The sequence below is a fragment of the Zonotrichia albicollis genome, chromosome 3 (genome assembly GCF_047830755.1).
Source record: "Zonotrichia albicollis isolate bZonAlb1 chromosome 3, bZonAlb1.hap1, whole genome shotgun sequence".
Lineage (NCBI taxonomy): Eukaryota > Metazoa > Chordata > Aves > Passeriformes > Passerellidae > Zonotrichia > Zonotrichia albicollis.
Genome location: NC_133821.1, coordinates 17,923,041 through 17,943,504, shown reverse-complemented (window position 1 = coordinate 17,943,504; position 20,464 = coordinate 17,923,041). Strand labels below are relative to the sequence as shown.

At 46.0% G+C, this 20,464-nt stretch overlaps 1 protein-coding gene across 1 annotated transcript in view; it reads left to right on the top strand.

Annotated features, from left to right (window-relative positions):
• Positions 1–52: 52 nt before the first annotated feature.
• Positions 53–20,464, top strand: part of SYNDIG1 (synapse differentiation inducing 1) — a 52,194-nt gene continuing 31,782 nt past the window's right edge. Inside the window, exons 1-3 of the mRNA XM_005488510.4 lie at positions 53–192; positions 9,924–10,477; positions 18,105–18,242. Coding sequence (XP_005488567.1) covers positions 9,962–10,477; positions 18,105–18,242 — 654 coding nt within the window. The 5' untranslated portion in view covers positions 53–192; positions 9,924–9,961. The remainder of the gene's footprint in view (positions 193–9,923; positions 10,478–18,104; positions 18,243–20,464) is intronic.

Below are 20,464 nucleotides of genomic sequence, written 5' to 3'. Positions count from 1 at the left end.
TCTCCTCCTCCTGCCGAGCGCACAGTGCCGCCGAGGCGGTGCAGGCGGCGCAGCCCCTTCTCGGCGGGCGCTGTGCATCCCCCGGGCCCGGTGCCCGCCGCCGCCCCCGCCGCGGGGATGCTGCCGGGCGGAGCGCCGGGGCGCTGAGCCGCCCCTGCGGGAGCACCGCGCCGCGGGTCACCTTGCAGCGAGGTGAGTGACCCCCAGCCCAGCCAACCCTGTCCCATCCCATCCCCTCCGGGCAGCGATGCGCCAAACGCCCGCTCCGCCGCATCCCCCGGCGCATCCATCCCCGGAGCATCCATCCCCGGAACATCCATCCTCCGGAGCGCGGAGCGGAGGCGGGGGCACCGCGGCTCCCGCAGCCTCCGGGGCAGCGCAGGGAAGCGCGGGGGCTGAGCGGGGCCGCCCGCAGAGTGCTTCCCCAGTGCCCTGCGGAGAGCCCAAATTACCGTACCCGGTCTTGCCTGGCGGGGTCTGGGGGGAGAAGAGGCTTTTCCAGTGCGCGGCGAGATTGGGATCATTGGAAGGGAAAGTGCGCGCGGGTTTCTCCTTTTCCCGTCCCTCCTCTTCCCCGAGAGGAATCCCATCTAGCGCACTGTGGCAGCTTTTCCTGCCAGCTCCCGTCCGCCCTGGCAGCCCAGGGAAGGGGGAGAGGGGTTGTGCAGGGGTCTGCGGGGGCAGGCAGAGCTCCGGGGATGCTGAGCTCCTGGCGGCCGCATCTGCCCGCTCCCCTCGCTATCCTGCTCCGGAGAGGCGCCGGACTGAATTTCTTTGCCTTCCCATGGTCTAGTTAGAGAGCAGTGAGAGCTAAGTTGGGCAAAGGGACGGTTGAGACACGGAGGCAGCAGTGGTCTCTGCCACCGGTGGCAGTGGGGTGACATTGGGGGAGTCCTCCGTACTTGCCCTGTCCTTCTGGATGGGGTACCCGGGTACCACTAAAGCATCCCACAGCGGGGTCAGTTCTGTAGGAAGAGGCTGGCAGTGCACTGAGACCTTTCTGGAACTGACATTCCAGGAGTACAGTCCTTCCTGGAGCACGATGGGCACCGCTCCCCAGCCAGGAGTGTGCTGCAGGGGAGAGGTGCAAGGGTCTGTGTGGGACTGGCCGTGGTGGCGGGGTATAACCAACACCCCCCTCTAGACAGAACAGGGAGCAGGAGTGGCAGGAGTTGCTCCAGAGAGCAATCTGTTGAACTGTGCCTTTAAAATCGCTGGAGGGAAGCTGTAGCCTCTGATAGAAAAAAAAAATCTAAACTTTCCAGATAGATTAAATATTCAAATTGCAGTTAATTAGATATTAATCTGGTGTAAACAGAGCATTAGCAACAATTAAAAGATGCTTTGATGGTCTTAAACTCAAGATGATGCATTAGCTGGCAGATTGAGGGGGATATTAGGGTATTCTAAAAAGCAGGCAGGACAGAGAGTACACTTTCCTACATTCATGTATTTAAATGACTTAGTTTTAATTATAGCTAATTAACTGTCATCTTTAAAGTAGCTGCGAGTTGATGGTCTGTATTAATTTCACATTACCTCGCTCCTAAGACAATGACTGATTTTACTGGACAAGGTGACATTTTATTGGCAGTTTTGGTAACTACAGATCATGCCAGGGTGTGTGTAGGATAAACTCATTTGTAGGAATTAAATGAAGTCTCCTCTCATTAGCTGGGCAGGCAGATGTCTCACACCACTGGTGCCACACACTCTGGAATAAATCTCACACACAGAGGAGGGCTCTTCCTTATACAAATGCAGATGTAATGCAGCACTGGTGTACACAGGCACCACCACAACACATTTCACTTGAGGAAAGGATGCTCTCAGGGTTTAAAATGCTTTTTCTTCTGAGAACAGTATTAGAGAAAATGTGCAATGTGTTTAAATAAGGCTTTTTTTGTCTTTTTTTTTCTCACTACAGCAAATTCGTATCTGCAGACAGCTGTAAAATGCTTCCAGTAGAGTTATTTAATACTGTCCATGTGGCTGTTAAGATTGCAGATTACATGTGTGGTTATTAAGAGCCCAAATTTTGTCGTCTTCTCTCTGGAGACTTGAATTTTCACAGGTTTTGGTTTGTACTGTGAAATTGGAAAAAAAAAAAAGGAAAATAACTGCAGAGGTGCGCACAGGAGAAAAATACTCAGCGTGTTCATTGGCTTTGCTTTGACAAACATGAAGAGTGGCTGGGTGTAAGTGTCTGAATACACATCCTCCAGCTATCATGTCAGTTGTTTCTGAGTGCCCTTTCTCTGGCAAAAAAAGCTGGAAACTACTTTGAGTAATAGGGTCATAGCAAAATGTTTCTCTTCAGATGTAGATGCCTGTGACCCTGAGGATTCACGTTGGGCTGCTCTAACCTGTAGCACCTGAGAATCAAAATATTCTATGATTTCAATTTGGTGCTGTAAAATCAGAAGGGTGAAAAACTGGTTGTTTTCACTGCACAAGCAAAGACTGCATTTTGAAGCAGTGGTGCAGTGCATGAGTGCTGTGAGTCCATGCATGCCTTTAGCAGTGCCAGTTTTATACCTGGCATCCCTATGGATGTGTATTTGTATGTGTGTCCCTATAAAACCTGATTGTGCAAAGTTCCCTCATTTATCAATAACTGCATTTCTGTCCTTACACTTTGAGGCTGCACAGAGGCACAAGAAGAATGAACTGACTGTTCACACCAAGCTGCCATAATTCTGGCTGAATTTTGATGGGGTTTGTGTGCTTTGATTGACTGCTCAGATACCTTAAAAATCCCCAGGCAAAACAAAGAACTCTAAAATGGTGTTTGCTAAAGGACAGGATCATAAAATGGTTTGGGTTGCAAGGGATATTAAGGTTATGTATTTCCAAACCCCCTGCCATGGACAGGGATGCATTCCACATTCCACTCAGGCTGCTCAGGGCCCATTTAACCAGAAAACTTCCAGGGATGGGGCATAATGGAACAGTTCAGCTTCCAGAGAAAGGACCTAGGAAAGGCACCCAGCCTGGTGTCAGGGGTTGCAGGACAGCTGTGCTCAAGTGTGCTGCTTCAGGACATCTCCCACAGCAGCTGCCCCCTACATGCAGTGATTTATCCAGTTCTCTCCCAGTGGGTGATGTCCCCATGTCACCCACCCAGCTTCCAGCTCCTGTCCTTGTGCTCTGTGCAACAGAACAATCTCCCTTCTTCCAGCTGCACATGGCTCACAAGACCATGGAGGCAAGGTTGTGGTGTGGATATGCTGCCAGTCCAAAGCCTGTGCCTCCCAAACACAAGTCCCTGAGGTCCTATATCCCTTCTCCTCCCAGAGAACAAAGGGGACAGGACTTTGTGTTCAGACAATGCCCTGACTCTAATAGGCACCAGCATTACTCATTTCCATTTTTGTTTCTGCAGGGAGGGGTGAGTGTAGGGTTAATAAAGGTCTGTAAAGGTCAAACTATGCCCCACTAATGCTGCTGCCTTATTTTCCCCTGCCTGCCCTCTCTGCCTGCAGCTACCACTCTCACCATGGCTAAATCACTTACTCTGTAAGGCTTTTGTCCCATGGTACAGTCCTGGCTCTGCAATTTTTCTGTCTTATGGAGCACAGCTGATTTTATGGCCCCAGAAGCATCTGTTTACTCTAATCATCCTTGCCCAGATGAACTGACTACAGTAATTTTGCAGTGTTTTCCTAGCAAAGTGACTTACAGCCCTGGGGTGCTTTGCTTGGGGCAGGGGGGGACAGAAACTTCCATTTTTCACCAAGTCTGCACCAGCACACTGTCTTCCTGTTATGTCAGCTCTTTATTTCCCATCTGAGCTTCAGGAATACCTCAAGCCCAGCCTAGGGCACAGCACTGGGGGTTTACACGCAGAGAGAGTGTGGGGCAGTGTCTTGCCCTGCTTTGCTCCCTGCCTGCAGTGTGTGAAAGCAAGCAGAGGCAGATGAGCAGGGTGTGTGCAAGAACTGGGCTCTGTGGGCTTGGCTGCCCATCAGGAATGAGGCTGGAGAGAGTTGGCAGGGCCAGTCCTGCATCCACATTGGGTGCTCCTGTCTGTGTCACAAGTTAAACAGGGATTTTAGGTCCAAGGAGAGGCACAGGATTCAGCCAGCAGGCAGACCAAGAGGGCCAGGGGATGCTGTGATGTTGGTATTCGTGGGAGAGACTCCCAAATTCTCTTTTGGAAGCTCTTAAAGTAGGAATTGCTCCTCATGGCTCAATCTCTCCAGTTTGAAACGGAGAGTTGGAACAGGATGCTCCTGCTCTGCAGTACTGGGGAACCTCTTGAAAACACAGCAGGAAAAACACAGCCAGACTTTCTGACTACTTTCACTCTGCCAGAAGTGGTGCAGGTGTCAAGGTGTTTTTACACCAGTGCCTTCCACAACAGCCAGGGTTATTTACACCAGAGAAAGATGCTCTTAGGCCAGTTATTTATTATCTGGAAAGTGCAGTGAATGACAAAAGTTGTGAGTTGAGACTGAACCCCACTAAGAATTAAGACTGAAAAATTGGAGTTGTGAAGGATTGCTAGAAAAGTCTGAATGTGTCTTCTTTTTTAAATTTTTTTTTTAATTGGAGGCAAGTTGAGGCATAGTGAATTAAAAGCCAGCTTGTTCAATTAAAAAGAAATAAATGAAACACTGCATTTTATTTTAGCTCAGGCAAAATACTTCCATCTGCTCAAAAGGAAATACTTTGTTGCAGGAATAACATTATTATATATTAGGTCAACGCAAAGTAATTCCTCCTTTCTTCCCCACACCATTCTTTAGTTCAGATACTGAATTAAGCAATCAATTCTTCAGGCAGATATGCAGATGGTAATTGTTTTAACATATATCTCTGCACAGGCAATCAAGAGACCTGGATTTTATTTCCAGCTCTGTCTTGACATGACCTTGGGCATTTCACCATTCTCCAGATTCCTGGTTTTAGGAGGACAGATCACATCTCACAGCAGATTTGCTGCATATTGGTAATACTAAAATAGCATGGAGGTCTTTTTAATTCCACTGTTAGCAATGAAACATTTAGCTATCACTAATGCATGCATTCCTAATTTTCCCAGTGTAAGTTGCACTGCCTTACGAAACTCCCTGTAGTTTACTTAATAGAGTAAAAGGAATTCCAGCTGCTGAAATACAGCATTCCCTTGAAACAAAACCTACTTTAATAAGCTCAGCTAAATCAAAGAAGGAAAATACAAGTGGGAAAGGGATTTTTTCCCTTCATTTTGTTAAATATTTCACTTTGTAATCAGCACTCCAGATCCATACATTGCCTGTGATTTCTCTCATGCATAAGGTCTGTATTTGTTGTTGCAGTTTCTAAATGTCTGGAATGCCTCAAACCATGCTGAAGCTTATTGCACTGTGCTTTAGAAACTCCCTCTTACCTGAGAGATCATGCCAAGGAATCTGCAACTTATGTGGGGCAACTCTTCAAGAGAGATTTCTCCCCTGTCCTTCCCTTGGCAGAGGGGAAACCAGCTTCAAACCCAGGGGCATTTTGTTCAGTCTGATAATCCTGGGGCTGAATCACCTTCTGCTGGTTGCACAGAGGGTCACTGTTGCCTCTTCTTGCCATTCTGGTGATTGAGCATCACTGAGGGATTTGGGAGCAGTACTTTTGGGGAGCATGGGAGACAGGTGGGAATCTGTAAGGATCAGAGGGATTCAAATCATGGGATGATCAAGTTGAAGGAACCTCAGGAGGTCTGCAGCTCTATTTCCTGCTCAGAGAGGTCAACTCTGGGATCACACCAAGATCCTCAGAGCTTCATTCAGTTGGGTCTTCAAAACCTGAAAGGATGGAGACTGCAAATCCTCCTTGGGCAGCTTTTTCCCAATGTGCTTGACTGTCTTCATGGGGAAAAGGTCTCTGCTGATATCCAGCAGCCCCATGCAGGAGCACACGAGCTTTTGATGCTTTTTTCCTGGCTGATGACCTGCCAGATCTGCAGGGAATGGCAGAGGGTACAGCCTCAGGCTTTGACAGCAGATGGGGACTCTGCCTTCAGCCTCACTTGCCTTCATCTTCCAGTTTTCTTGCCAACAAACCAGTCTGCAGGGCTGGTGGTGCTTGGTCTGTGAGGATGAATGTCCTTCTGGTCTGCTCTGAGGAGGTGCCTGGGGCTGCTCGGCCACAGCCCAATGTTCCAACTCTATGGCTTGCTCAGAATTCAGGGGTTTGCATTCAGAGTCTCCCAACTGCTTATTCACACAGGACATTGGGTGCCTGGCAAGAGTCTCCAGGAGGCTGAAGAGCCCTTAAGCTGTGCAAAGTCCCATGGAGAGGGCAGGAAAACAGCATCCTGCCAGGTGCCAAGAGAGCAAAGGAGATTTGGGATGGTGGGCAGTAAAAGAGCTGGTTTCTGCTCAAACCTGGGGCACAGCATTTAGCTGTTCTCTCCCTGCCCTCCCTACAGCTGGCATTTCTCAGTCTCACACCCTGTGCTTAATTAGTTTGTCAGGCACTGTCATCATAGCAGGAGGCTGCAGAACACCCAGCAGAGCGTGGCTCTCAGTGCAGCTCCTCATTGTAGCTGGGCTCTGCTGTAACACCACTGATAGCTTAATAAACCACAGCATTGCAGGCTAGAGATCTTGGCACTGCTTGCAGCTTCTTATTAAAATAAGAAAGGAGGAGGGGGGAAATCCAAGAAATTGGAAAGAGTGAAGGTTAACGTAATTAATGGACTCACTTTTTATTGTAGACTGGGGTAAAAATGTCTAACCCCAAGGTAAACATTACATTGAAGGTTGATATATTGATTATGTATCTATCTGTTAATAACTTGAACTTGGCTTTTCCTTTTGGTTCCAGTCTCAAGTATGAAAATGCAGAATTATTTCTGGTTGGCCTCAGTGCCAGTGAGTGATTTGTGGGACAATTAAAACGACGCAAAAACAGAAGAAACCTGAATCCAACCAATTAAAATTAACTCTGCATCTTTGAGCAGACCGAAAGCCTTTCTTATTTCAACAGCTCTGATGAATTTCATTTTCCTGTTAACATCATTCTGAAACCTCACCGTGGTTATAGGTGATGAGAGCTTTTTCCTGCTTTGAATGTTGGCTTCCTGCAGAGAGGGCACCCTCCAGTTTCCTCAGGTGGTCTGTCAGAGGTTACCTGCTCTGGCACTGCCATCCAGGGACTCTGGGCTGCAGGCAACCTGGAAACTGGGGCAATCTTAATTTTAGGACAGGCTTGTGATCCTGGCCCAGGCCGTGTCCATGAGAGCCCCTGGTGAGTGTGGAGTGGCTGGATCCATGTCCAAGGGTCCCTGCAGGCAGGACAAAGGCTCTGAGCCACTGCAGAGGCACAGGTGCCTTTTGCCCCTAAGTGTCACCCTAAGCGACCATGTGCCACTCTCTGTCACACCCCCATCTCAACCTGGGGGATCCCATTTCAGGAGAAATACTAATATAATTATTTATTTCTCTTTTTTCCCCTCCTCTTAATGTATTATCCTGAAAAGGCCTGAGTCTCTTCCGCCTCTTCCCATCAGGCAATACTCTTGTAGGGTCAAGAACATTGGGTCAGGCTCTGGTAGGACAGGCAGCCAGCTACAGATTAAAAAGCACCTGGGGTTAAAGCATTTACCCTGATTGCATGCTGCCATCCACATCTCCCTGCTGACCTTCCCCGAGGCATGCTGCCTGCCCTGCTATGTGAGACTCCTGTCCTGAGCAATGGACTATCCCTGTTATCAGAGGAGCTCTGTGAGGGAAGGATGCTCCCTGTCTTGTCCTTGCCTCATTTTGGATTTTTTTTCCCCACTTTTTGCCCATTACCAAAGGAAAGTGTCACTCAGAATCTGCAATATTGGTTTACAAGACTGGTTGAAATGCACAGAAGGTAAGGACCTGCTATATTGATGTTTAGATCCATGGTAGGGCTGAGAAACAAAGTAGCTCCAAGACATGCAATAAAACTGCCCTGAAATGGCATTTTCCTGAGTGCTACTTAAGCCAGACTTTGCTGAAATGAGGTGACCACAGGCAGGTGCAAGGCCTGGCCCAAGTTTTCCAGCCACTGATGCAGTGACAAAGTGTTGACCTCTTCATACATCTCTCTAGGAGATGATTTGTCTGATTTGTGAGTCTTCCTCCAATTTCAGCTACATCTGTGGCATATTCCTCCTGACCACTTCACTTTGCTTGTCAGGTGGCAGGGATAAGAGTGTTTGCAAGACGGTTTGCAGTTTTTGGGTGAAATCCTTTCAGCTTCAGTAGAATTGATGCCTGATGTTACACATTAGGGAGCCTCTTACATTTTCCAAGCCAGCTTGGGAGAAACTGAGCAAAGTCTGAGAATTTACTCTTTAATTGATGAGTGTTTCTCATATTCTGCCCATGGAGATGTACTTTCATGCATTTTCTTTGGGAGGAGGAAGTGGGATGTTTGTGGTCAGGCAGCTGGAGGCCCAGCACGATGATCCTGCTACCTGCATTGCACATGGAACTTCCATGGGATCCCACATGGTAGATTTTCTCTTCTGCAGCTTTCCTGCTGGTTCACTTATGAGAAGCACTGAACTACTTGACAACACAATAAAAATGGGGCTTCTGCATGTTAAACCAAGTGCTGTGAATGTGAACATGTCAGCACTCTGGGTCAAGCTCTCGTGTATATTAAACAAGTTTCTTGCTTCATTGGTGGTGTTAGAACAGCTCTTAGCAGTGGTTTAAATACCTCCTGCATCCAAAAGAGAGACTGAAGGTGTGTGGAGTCTGGAGTTAAGAGGAAATAATACTGAGGTTTTGCTAGACATTGCTCTGTTAGAGGTTGTCTGACATAAAAGGGAAATAGAGAGAAAGCCTTGAGTAAAAAAATTAGATGTATTTATGTGTTTGTGTACTTCATTCTTGGTTTCCTCCAGACAGCACAATTGGGACAGGTAATCCTGCATTAATAACTTGGTCTTAGAGGATCTAATATGAAGAACTTTGAAGGCAGTAGCATGTCTGTAATTTTTATGCTTATGCCCAGAAACAGACCCCTGAATTTACATTTCCTGTGGCCAATACATAAGTATTTCAAAAGGCATTTGCCTTTGGCTACACCTGAGAAAAAATGAGCAGCCTGGTGAAAAAGTGTTTGGGGCTGGAAAAAATGGGTTTTCAAAGGAGAGTAAAGCACTTGCCAAGGGCAAAGGGTGGCTGCAGACACTGACAGGTGAACACAGCAGCTGCCCATCTTTTGCAGTTGCAGATTTCTGAGAACTGAAAATGGTTCTTTTAGGAGATTTTGTTGTTGTTGTTTTGATCTTTTTTTGGTTTTTCTTCCCATTTCTTATACAAAGTGTTTAGAGGAAAGGAATGTTGTTTCCAGGATGACAGCTGTATACCTGTGGGAGGCTGGAGCAGGCACCAAAACCATTCTTTGATGGGGTCCATCACTACCAAGACATTTCACCGCATCTGCTTCCTTGCATCCCATGGATGTGGGGCAGGTGTTCTTTGCCTCCTTGAGTGGAGCTATATTTGGAGAACTAAATCAGGGTGTGCACATATATGGGGCTCTGTTTTCTCTTGAGACTGTATGGAAGACAAGCTGACTTGAGTCCTTCAATTCATTGCCTTTGACCTCATTGTTGTCATCTTGTTGCAGGGGTTCCATACTGCTGTCTCCTTACCACAAAAGTTTCATATCTTCTTGGTGTTTCTTGTGAGCAGCTCTTCAGAGCTCTGACTCTTTCTTCTCACAAAGTATATCCAACTGACCCCAGTTCCCTTCTCAACCAGCCACCCCACTTTTTTTATAGCACTTTTTTTCTCATTGGTTACACTGTGGCCTGTTAAAGTCAGGCCTGCTCTAATCTTTGATAATTGGCCCAGCTGCAACTCCCTTAGGGGTAAGATTACTTTCTACACTATCTTTATTTTCTTATATTCTATACCCTACAGCTCACCTTTGTTTCTCTTCCCTTTCTTCATCAGGAAAATGGGAGCCACTCACCCAGCGTGAGCTCTAAGGCATGGCAAAAGAAAGGCCTCGAGTGACACCTCCCAGTATGGATGGCTTGGTTGAGCAGAACAGCGTGCTGATGCACAGTAAGATCACTGAGGCTGGGAAAAGGAATGGTTTAATCAACACAAGGAACTTGGTGGCCGAGAGCCGGGATGGCCTGGTCTCCGTGTACCCCACCCCTCAGTACCAGAGCCACCGGGCGGGCGGCCTGTCGTCTCCCAGGCGCCCCGAGAATGGCAGGAGCGACCCTGTGCAGCAGCTGCTGGACCCCAGCATGCTGCAGCAGACAGTGGAGTCCCACTACAGGCCCAACATCATCCTCTACTCCGAGAACGTGCTGCGCTCGTGGGGCGAGGGCCTGGGCTCGGAGTGCTGTGAGACCACCTTCATCGAGGAGCGCTCGCCCGCCAAGGACAGCCTGGAGTACCCCGACAGCAAATTCATCGACCTCTCTGCCGACGACATCAAGATCCATACCCTCTCATATGAGGTGGAGGAAGAGGAGGATTTCCAGGAATTAGAGGTCAGATGTCACTTGGGATACGTGGGGAAGGTTGGGAGGTGGAGGGAATGTTTGAAATTAAGTGAACAACCCCCTAGAGCTGGACGGCAGGGGATCAGATGCTTTTTGGGTCAGCTGTATCACTTTCTCCTCCAACTAGGACAATGAATTTGCTCATCTTTATTTGTTGGGTAAGGTCCCAGATCTGTGGATACAGATGGCAAAATTCCCACTGGCCCTAATGGAGATCAGCACTTCTCTGTTGCCTCTGAAGGGGCTGGTCAGAAACAGAGGAAGACCCATGTGCTTAAAGGCTGTGTAATGTTGGGGCTGGGAGCATCTGTCTATCTGCATGGAGCCCATCTTACTCAGCAGGCCAACATCATCTCTTGCCTTCACCTGACTTGAGCAGAATGTTTTAAATTATTGGCTCAGACACAACACATTTCTGTCTCGGAATGAATGCAGAAACAGAAGTCTTTGGGTTTCAAGCTGCAGTGGATTCATATCCCTGAAATAAATGATATTTTTCTGATGGAGCTAAACACTTCTAAACCCAAATACAATGTTTTCTTCAGGAGTCCCATGCCTCATTGATTGCTCACTGTAAAGTAACAGGGAAGACTGTGGAAATAACTTTGCTCTTTTCTAAATGATGCAATTTTTTTTATTTTAACCAGAGGCCCAAGCATGACAGGGATTTGTGTTTTCCAGTTTTTGTGGGAATGGAGGGTGAACATAATGCTGGTGATCTGAAAACTTCCTCCACCACTGGTCAGAGACTCCTAACCTAGCAAAGACCCTCTGGCTGTCTAGAGCAAAGCTATGCCTCAAACATAAATGTCATAGCTGAGATAGGGATACTGGTCATGTTTCTCTGTTGCTGTGATTTTCGGTTAGGACCAAGATCTAACAAGCCCTAAAATTTCTATTTTCGCCTCCTGTAATACCAGTGTCTCACCCTGTGATCAGCACAGGGGAAATCCAGCAAGAGCCTGACTTCCCTTTTATTCTCTTTTCTCCCCGTATTGATAAGGTGGGAAGAGGGAAGTGTTTTTCACAGTGCGTGCCATTAATGCAGTATTCAATACCTCCACAGGGAGACAGAAAGCTTCTCTCTGAAGCATGTGAGAATATTAGCTCAAATCACACCCTTCTACAGAATTTCAGAATTGACTGTGGGAAGTATAATTTCCTTAATCAAAACAAAATTCCTGGTTGCTGTCTTTTTGCCACAGTTTCTCTCATGCAGTAGTGACACAAGTGACTGCGGGACACATGGTGTTATTGACACATCTGGCCTGATATTCAGAGAGCAAAAAAAAATCTCACTCTCATCAATTCAAGTCAAGAAGACATTCTTGAGTCAACTTTTGGAGAACGAGATAAAAAAAGGCTGGGAAAATGAGCAGCATAAGGAAAAAACCTCTTCAAAGTGGTACTGGAGGAACTTGATGAGCTTTTCAGAGAGAACATTTGTGTCTTAGAAACCAGCTGTAGAACTTCACCCTCCCTGATCTTAAGGGGAGAAATGAGACAGTAGATTTTGGTAACATGCTCCGACAGTGTGTGCATCCTTTTCCCTGGCTCCTTCTTCTTTCTGACCTGTTTCTCTGGAAACAGACCTCCTGAGATGAAATGTGGCAGTTCTTGAATGAGAATAGAGCATCTGGAATCACACATTCCCTGTCTCATTTGACCCTTTGGGGTGACACTGTGCTCACAAACACAGGTGTGTGCACAACCATCTTGACCTATGTGTACAAAATGCTCAGAGTAAGATGTTGGCAAAGTACAAAACATCCCATGGATTGTCCTCTCCATCAAAAATTCTCCTCCACTAGAAATAGGAGAGGAGAAATCCGGGCATGGTTTGGGTAAGGACCTGGTTAGCTGGAAACACTTGCTTTGCTAGAAGCCTCTGCTTTGATGCCAGGGTCGGTCTGTCTCCATTGCTGCACTGAGATTTTCACACTCTTACATGAACTTTTCCCTGATCCCAAAGGACCGACCTGCTGAGCAGCTATTTGCAGCAGAAGTAGCTCAGCATGGCAAGTAGCTTCCATTCCAGGAAAGTCCAAATTCTGCAGATGCAGCTGGTCATGCAGGAGAGGAGAGAGGAATTTGACAGCACCAGACCAGAAAAAACGTGTCTGCTGTGTTGTGCTCTTCTGGTTCACAGGGGCTGTGTCTGTGTGGTGAGATGCATGAGATCCTCCTGGGCTTGGCCAGAGCACAGCTTCATTAGAGACCTAAATTCATGTGTGGAGACTCTGGGAATGGAAGAGCACTACTTAAGGACAAACAGTCACTGAGTAAGGTGATGAACCATGCCAGATGGTTAGCTACACAAAACCAGCACCAGAATCACACAGCACAAGTGTGTCACTGTAGAAAGAATTTTTTTCCTGCCAGTCACTGACAAGAAGCAAACGCTTTTTTAGGGTACTAATAGATGGGATGGGGAGCAGAAGTTAGGAGGAAGAGGGTGACACAACAGAGGTGCAAATTTTGCTTCTCCACTGTGAGAGTCCTAAAGGGTTTGAGTCTGCACAGGACATTGTTGTGTATCTTGTCATGTTTGCTATCAAGCCAGAGCTCATCAAGGCATGGAAGCTGAAGAGTGTCAGAGCAGTGCTTTGGCACTTCTTTCTGAGAGAAAACTCTATAAACTAGCCCCTTTTTGCAAACACTGGCAAAGAGGGCAGCTTTGTGCAGAAGAGCTCTTTCCTCTTGAAAACTGAGGGCCACCTCCTGTTTTCCACCTGTCAGTGGAGTCCCAGCTTGAGCATCTCTGTAAAATGCCTTCTGGAAGACACACCAGCCATGGGCTTGTGAGTCATTGTTGTTTCTCCATGTCTCCCTGGCACTGCCTGTTTTATACCAGAGTTCCTGCCTAGGGTTTTTGAGGATGGATATTTAATTTTATAGAAATGCCAAAAAATCAATCTCCTCCATTTGTAGTGTCCCCCCCCCCACCTCGATGCAAGATTCTCAGGAGGGATACACGCAGAAAATAATTTTATTGCAGATCAGACTGCTTCTAATGTGATTGCCTATTTGAAAAGAGTTGGGCTCTTGATAACCAGAAAGGTTGCTCTTCTCTGGCAGAAACCCTTGCAGTAGAGAAAGGTTCTGGACAAAAAGCACAGCCATTTTGATAAATTTGGTTTTGGTTTGAAGAATTGACCAAGCCAAGCTGCAGAGTTTGCATCTCTGTTAGCTGTCAGCCTCTTCAGGATGGGTCTATCCAGCTCAACACGTCTTGGACAAGTTGCTGGGAAGGAGACACCTTCTTGCCTTCCCAAGCCCAAGGACTCTGAAGAACATGGGACATGAGGCAGAAGAGCAGGAGACATCCTGATCATGAGTTATACCTTGAAGCAACATTTCACAATTTATTTGTAGGGATTCTTTACTAGCAGTGCTTCTCAGGTCCTGATGGAGTGTTGTTCAGTCTGCCTAAGAAAATTGTAATTGTCTGTAGGGAAAAACATCTCAGAAACAGCTCTCATTAGCATATAGAGCCCCGCTCTGCTCCAGCAATTTCCAGGCATGAAAACAGAAGGCTGCACATTCTGTCAGGGATTTAAACTTCTCTCTTCCATGCCTATCCCTGAAATCAAATGATTCCCTATTTAGGTATCTCTGTAAAATTTATAAATATCTTATGAGTTCTTTACGCTGCAACTAATAGACAGACAACTTGTCAAATGTGGCGGCAGTGAAACATGAAATGAGTTACAAGATGAAATACCCGCCTGTTAGAGTTCATGTGCCATCTTTTATCCAAAAATAGCATTTGTCATATTATACTCCTGCTAGTTTCCCTCCTAGCCACTAGGTAGATTGCTTATTTAGAGAAACCCAAGCTATTCATGGCAGCAAATTAAATTATTCATCTACGTCGCATCAAAGAATACCTTGGAGCTGTCTCTTAAAAACCTCTTACTTTTTCCCAGCAATGTCTGAAACAATCTCTACAAGCAAATTAAATAGAATGTTCTGGGAGTGAAAGAAGAAAAGAAATGTAATGCTTTCAAGGTATACATTTCTTCTTTTTTTCCTCACTGGAGGTTACTGGATTCTGTAGTGAAAACTCATCCTTTGGACCTGAGCATGAAATTGTAGAGATAGAATTTGGATCCTGTTCCATCAACCACTCTTCTCACCATTCCCAAACACCTCCTGATACATTTTTCCCACAACATCAAGAGAAGACCCTGAGGAAATTTATGCCCATCAAGCCCCATGAAATCACACATGCTTTCTGTCAATGCTTCCAGCCTGTGTTCCTACACTGGGCTGTGTCCTCAGCCTCCCCTGGCTGTAGATATCCAGAAGGCATGTATGAGCACTCCTTGGGGGCTGTGCATGGCAGAGTTCCCTTTTCAGAGAGCTCTGCAACCCAAAGACAGGCTCTTGCAGTCTGGTTTTACTGATGAGTTCACTGGCTGTCACAGCTCTCCTCTGAACTGGGTGTACAGCATTTTTCATGTTCTGCACCTGGGCAATGGAGGAAAACAGTGCCATAAAAACCTTGCCCAAGCTCATCTAGGACTGTGTCGAGAATATGGAAATGTAATTTTCAGTGGTTTTGTCCCATGGCAGATGCTCAGAAGTGCTGTCAGAAGTGTGGTGCCCTTGCATGAGCTCCTAAGAGGAGTGGCACTCAGGTATGCAGTCACAGCACTGACTCATCCTACCCACAGGACACACTTTATATCTCTGAGCCCCTTCAAAGGCATTTTGTTAACAGGTTACAGGAGTGATTACACTTTGCATTTGACTTATTTTTCTCCTTTGAAGAGAAGCCACTCAAGTCTGGAGATACTGAGCCCTGCCAAGGGATATTAACCTCTATTAACCAACTCCAGATGAGGGGAGCATGGCTGGAAAGTCACCTTCAGCAGTGTCCAAGTGCTCTCCTATGAATCTTGTTAATGGTAGCAATTCCCTTTCCCATCATCGCTTCCCTGAGTTTCCAGGCTGAAGCTCTGCAGGGATGTCTCTGGGATGCAGCCTGTGAGTGGCAGGAGCTCTGGATGAGCTGCTTGCTGTCACTTGCAGAGGGTGGATATTTGGCACACGTCTTTGAGGATTGCTGTGTCAGCTGACAAGCAAAAAGGGGACAATCTTGAAGGGTCACAGCACTTGCCCCAGCTTGTTTTAGTGCAGATTGTTCATTGCTGTCTGCAGTGATCCCCTTCCAGTGGCAATGTGCTGGATACCAGGTCCTGATGAGCAGCCTGGCTGCAGGGGTCCAGAAAACACCACAAGGGAGGTGATCAAAGGGATCAAGGAGGAAGAATAGACCTGGGCAACTACAGCCAGGGGGTTTTGCCCGTTGAGTTTTGGTGTTGCCAAGTTACATGTGAAAAGTTTTCCAAGCAAGGAGAGGCCTCTGTGAGCCCATTCTGCAAGGCTGGCTGCCTGACTGACAGGGCAATTTTTACACTGGGAGATGGGGAAACAAGAGGAGCTGCAGCAGGTCAGGGTTAGGGGATTGTGGCTCCTTTAAATGCCTTTAAAACTGAAAGGCAATCAGCTGCAAAACTCAAAGTTGTATAGAGAAATAAATAGGCATAATTAAATAAATAGCAGGCTTTAGAGACATCACCTCTTAAGAAGTTATCAGCAAGATAATTGCTATAGTAAATAATAAATTAAGATAATAAATAATCATCCCCCTGCTGCTCAGGGATGAGTGAGTGTGTGGAGGCAGAGCATGATAAACTACAGCCTTTGACAGAAGAGCCTCCATCCAGCTGCTGCCTTCAGCATCTGCTGCATGGAGGAGAGCTCAGAACACTTGCAGGAGAGCAGAAGGATGCAGAGTGCTGGTCAGAACAGGCTATCCTGTTTAACTACATTACTGGAGCAGGCATTGCGTGGAGGGAAACAGAGCACATATTAACTTGGAGCAGTGTTGTGTTGGTCTTTGTCAAACCAGACCACTGGACCATCTGGGTTTGAAGGCAGATCCCACAGGGCCACACAAGGAATTAGTTTTGTATGCAGTGTGTGCATGTTGCTGAATTGGTTGCTTTGAAGGAAAAGAGCAAAAGGGCTGCTTCCTGAATATCCATCAGACGTTGCTGGCAGCTCTAGCTCAGAGCAGATCCTGTTGTCTGACATCTCCAGTGTGCTTGGCAGGCTGTCTGCAGAGCAATTGTAATGTCTCAGTTGAGGTAAAGCTCATAGCTTTTAGGGGTAGCCAGCCTTGATTTAAGAAAAGGTTTTTTTTTTTAATAGAAAATCCATTACAACTGCAGAAAATGGTTCATCACCATCTCTGTTAAAAAATCTGCACCTTGTGTCTGCTTTCCTCTATTCTTCTTTCAGTCACTTCAGCTTTTCTACAGAATGAAAGAGCTGCCTCTAATCAGAAATTATCTGCTCAGGCACTTACAGACTGTGATGAAACTGCATCTTAAATGCACCTTACAAATGGAGTTGGCTTCCCTTCTTTGTTCCTTCCTGTGTAGATATTTTCTGTGGCATTCTGACTTCCAATGCCTGATTTCTGCAACAAACGTGGAAAATGGTGCCAGGGAAGGGAAGGGAAGGGAAGGGAAGGGAAGGGAAGGGAAGGGAAGGGAAGGGAAGGGAAGGGAAGGGAAGGGAAGGGAAGGGAAGGGAAGGGAAGGGAAGGGAAGGGAAGGGAAGGGAAGGGAAGGGAAGGGAAGGGAAGGGAACCCTAACTGACAAATACAATTCTGACTTCTCAAAAAGACTAATATCAAGCTTCTTCAGTGTTAGGGTGCAGCCCTTGCAGATTAGGGAATAAGTGAAGACAGAGAGCTAGGTAGCCAAATTATCAAAAATCCCAATGTCGGGGGGGGGTTCTGAAAGGAGGAAATTCTTGGTAAGCTCAGGATGCGGTGTCCTGTTGTAAGAGAGAATGTTGGGAAGGAAGGTTTGCTTGGGGAAAGGAATGTTTAATTGGAAGAGTTGAGGTACCTTTTGCTGTTGATTTCTTTCTGGGATTTTTGACTTTTTTCACCCCTTCTGGTTCACAGTTGGTCTGCGTGGTCAGGACTTTATGATTAGAACTATTCTCTCACCCTTGGTAACTCATTGGTGTGTCAGTTTGGCCTTTGGGAAGCAGCATAACTGATAATTTTGTGATTTAACACAGCGCCAAAGTTACCTGTGAAATCTCTTCCCCATTTCATCTTTATGTGAAAGAAAAGGCAATTTGAAATTTCAGAAATGTGGCCTCCACAGATACTATGCCGGCACACAAAAACCTGAAAATCAAAAACCTGAAAAATCAAAAGCATTTTTTGATTTTGTATCTCCCCTGTTCAGGTGAGTGCCCAATTTCAAGGAATGGTTTCAGCAATACTGTGGATTTTCTCCCTCCCTCTCTCCTCCTTTATTTTTAAAAGGAAATATTCACCCTGGTTCATCTGACTAGAGAGCCCCTTCCTTTAATGGACTTCCTTTTCAGCTGCCTGCAGTGATATCTTTACATTTGTCTTTTCTTGCTTTCAAGCTTATGCAACAGTGATGGAATCTGTGACACAGTGGGTGAGGAAGAGGAGGAGAAATGGTCAAATGATCAGGGAACTGGCTGATGGCAGAGGAAGAGCAAATATGTCATTAACCAGCCCGTCTGTGTTTCTCTCTTTTGCCACTGCAGAGCGATTACTCGAGTGACACCGAGAGCGAAGACAACTTCCTGATGATGCCACCAAGGGATCATCTTGGCCTCACTGTGTTCTCCATGCTCTGCTGCTTCTGGCCACTGGGAATTGCTGCCTTTTACCTGTCCCATGAGGTAAAGTTAAACCATCTCCTGCCAGACATTCTCTAGGGCAGTGGAAGGCAGTTCAAGGAGTGGCATCTTCTCCACCTGGATGCGTCTCTGTGGTAGTGGTGGCTGCCTTTTGAGATACTTTGCTGAGGGAGGTGTCTACAAATTATTTTAGTTTTTAGTTGGTCAGGTCCATGCCAGGTTACATGCCCAGCTAAGCATCCTCTGTGGACTTGGCTTTTGAACAGAAAACACTCTTGATAGCTCAAACACTTGGCTTTCCCATTGGAAAAACAGATCTACTTGTCCCAAGCTGATAAGCTAGAATATCTTCCAGGAGTATAAAAATAATTTCTGCTCTGCAGATGTGAATTTGCTTTCCAGAAACCATTTCCTTTCCCATGGAAAAAAATTGCTCAGTCAGTTCTTCCTTTCAAATTTTAATATGCAAATATCTTTTTTTTTTTTTTTTTTACCAAAGAAGTGACTGTGTTTTGGTTTGTTTTCTTCATGAGGCAGTCTTAACATTTCTTAACTTGCAATCACCTCGTGCCCATCATTTGTTTCGACAAGTATGTCTCCATAAGTGTCTGCAGTGTAATTACTGAGTTTCCCAGCAGGGCAGATAATGTGAGGTGACAGGGAAGGAGTCACACTGGCAGCCTCATCAGCGACTGCGAGGAAACATTTGATTATATTTCTCTCTAGTGCCTATTGCAAACTACAGTCTCTGCTCCACAGCACCCTTCACATTCACCCTCTCAGCTGTCTTTCTAATCTGCCTGCACTAAACATCTACCAGCCCTGCTGATTTGTCAAACCAGAGAAGGCTCTTCAGATCTGAAGAATCCTACTCTTCAAAATAAAAAAAACCTCAAAAAGAGATAGAGAACTAATTTTTTTTTTAACTTCAAATGAACAGTCTATCTTTGCTCTGGGAAGCCTATGAGACAATTAGTGTTTGTCCTGTGGAAAATAACAAGTTTTGATTGTTTGAGTTTTGATTGTTTGTGAGATAGTTTTATCTGAGCAAAGAAAGCACAGCATGATCCAATAAATACAACCCCCCCCAATGTAATTAATACTAAAAAGCAATATGGCTGAGAAGCTAAATATGCTGACAACCAGTGTGCAAAGACCAGGGCATCCAGCTGTGAATGGATCCCAGGAGCCAGCATGAGTCCATAGGAACCTCTGTCTTCCATGGGAGAATACAGGAGGTGGGAAAAGCATGAATACAGGGAAAAATGCGGGTACTATGCTGAAGGATTTTGGCATCTGAAAACCAAAACTTGGGTGTTTTTTGGTTTAGTAAAATTATGAAGAACAGCTGAATGTGGCTGCCTAAACGCAATTTTTAAATCTCTTGTAGAAAAATGGTCCAGCTTGTTCCAGTCCAGCAAAATCACATGTCTCTGTCCTCTGCCCAAGCTCCCAGGGATCTCCTTTCTCTCCCTGCCTTCCCACTCAGCAGGTCCATCACAGCCCTGAGGAAACACATGGAAAAAGTGATTCTTTTGCAGAACCCCACAACGAACAAACTGGCATTTTCCAGGGGAAAAATGAAACCAGCATTAAGCCCCAGCCTCCTGTGGCTGAGAGTTTGCTGAGATAGTTGGTACAAACTACCAAAACCCTGCACTTTGCTAAGCTGATATTGACAGTGATACCCACTCATACTTGGACTCATAAACCATATATGTGATTTCTGTTTATATAGCTCATTCAACCTAAACTCCTTCGTAACATTTGAGATCACTTCTTAATTCAAAAGAATAGTCCAGCTTTCCCCCTTCTTTATCACAAGCCAGAGGTATAGCTAAAGATCAACTCCTGCTACTCATGATCAAACCTCTTTTTCTGCAGTTGCTTGAGCTCCTGAAAATTTTGTGTTTCCCAAAGTTTCCTGAGCAGTTGTAGCAAAAAGGCCATCTGGGAATAAATCATAGCACGTAGGAAACTCAGAGGTGGGGGATGGGTTCTTTGATGCAGTATACAGCACTGGCAGCGAATTTTGTTTTAAAAATCTGATCATTTGAAGATGAAAGCTTTTTTTGCAGCAGGTGTATCTGCAGTACAGCTCATTCCACAGGCATAGGTGTTCGTTTATTCCTGCATCACCTGCCAGCACATTTATGATGTGCACGCCTCTGTCATGCTGCAAAACAATCACACAATGCTGGATCCAACATTCAATCCAACAGAATGATTGAATTTTGGGGGGGTTGTGCTCCATGAAAGCCAGG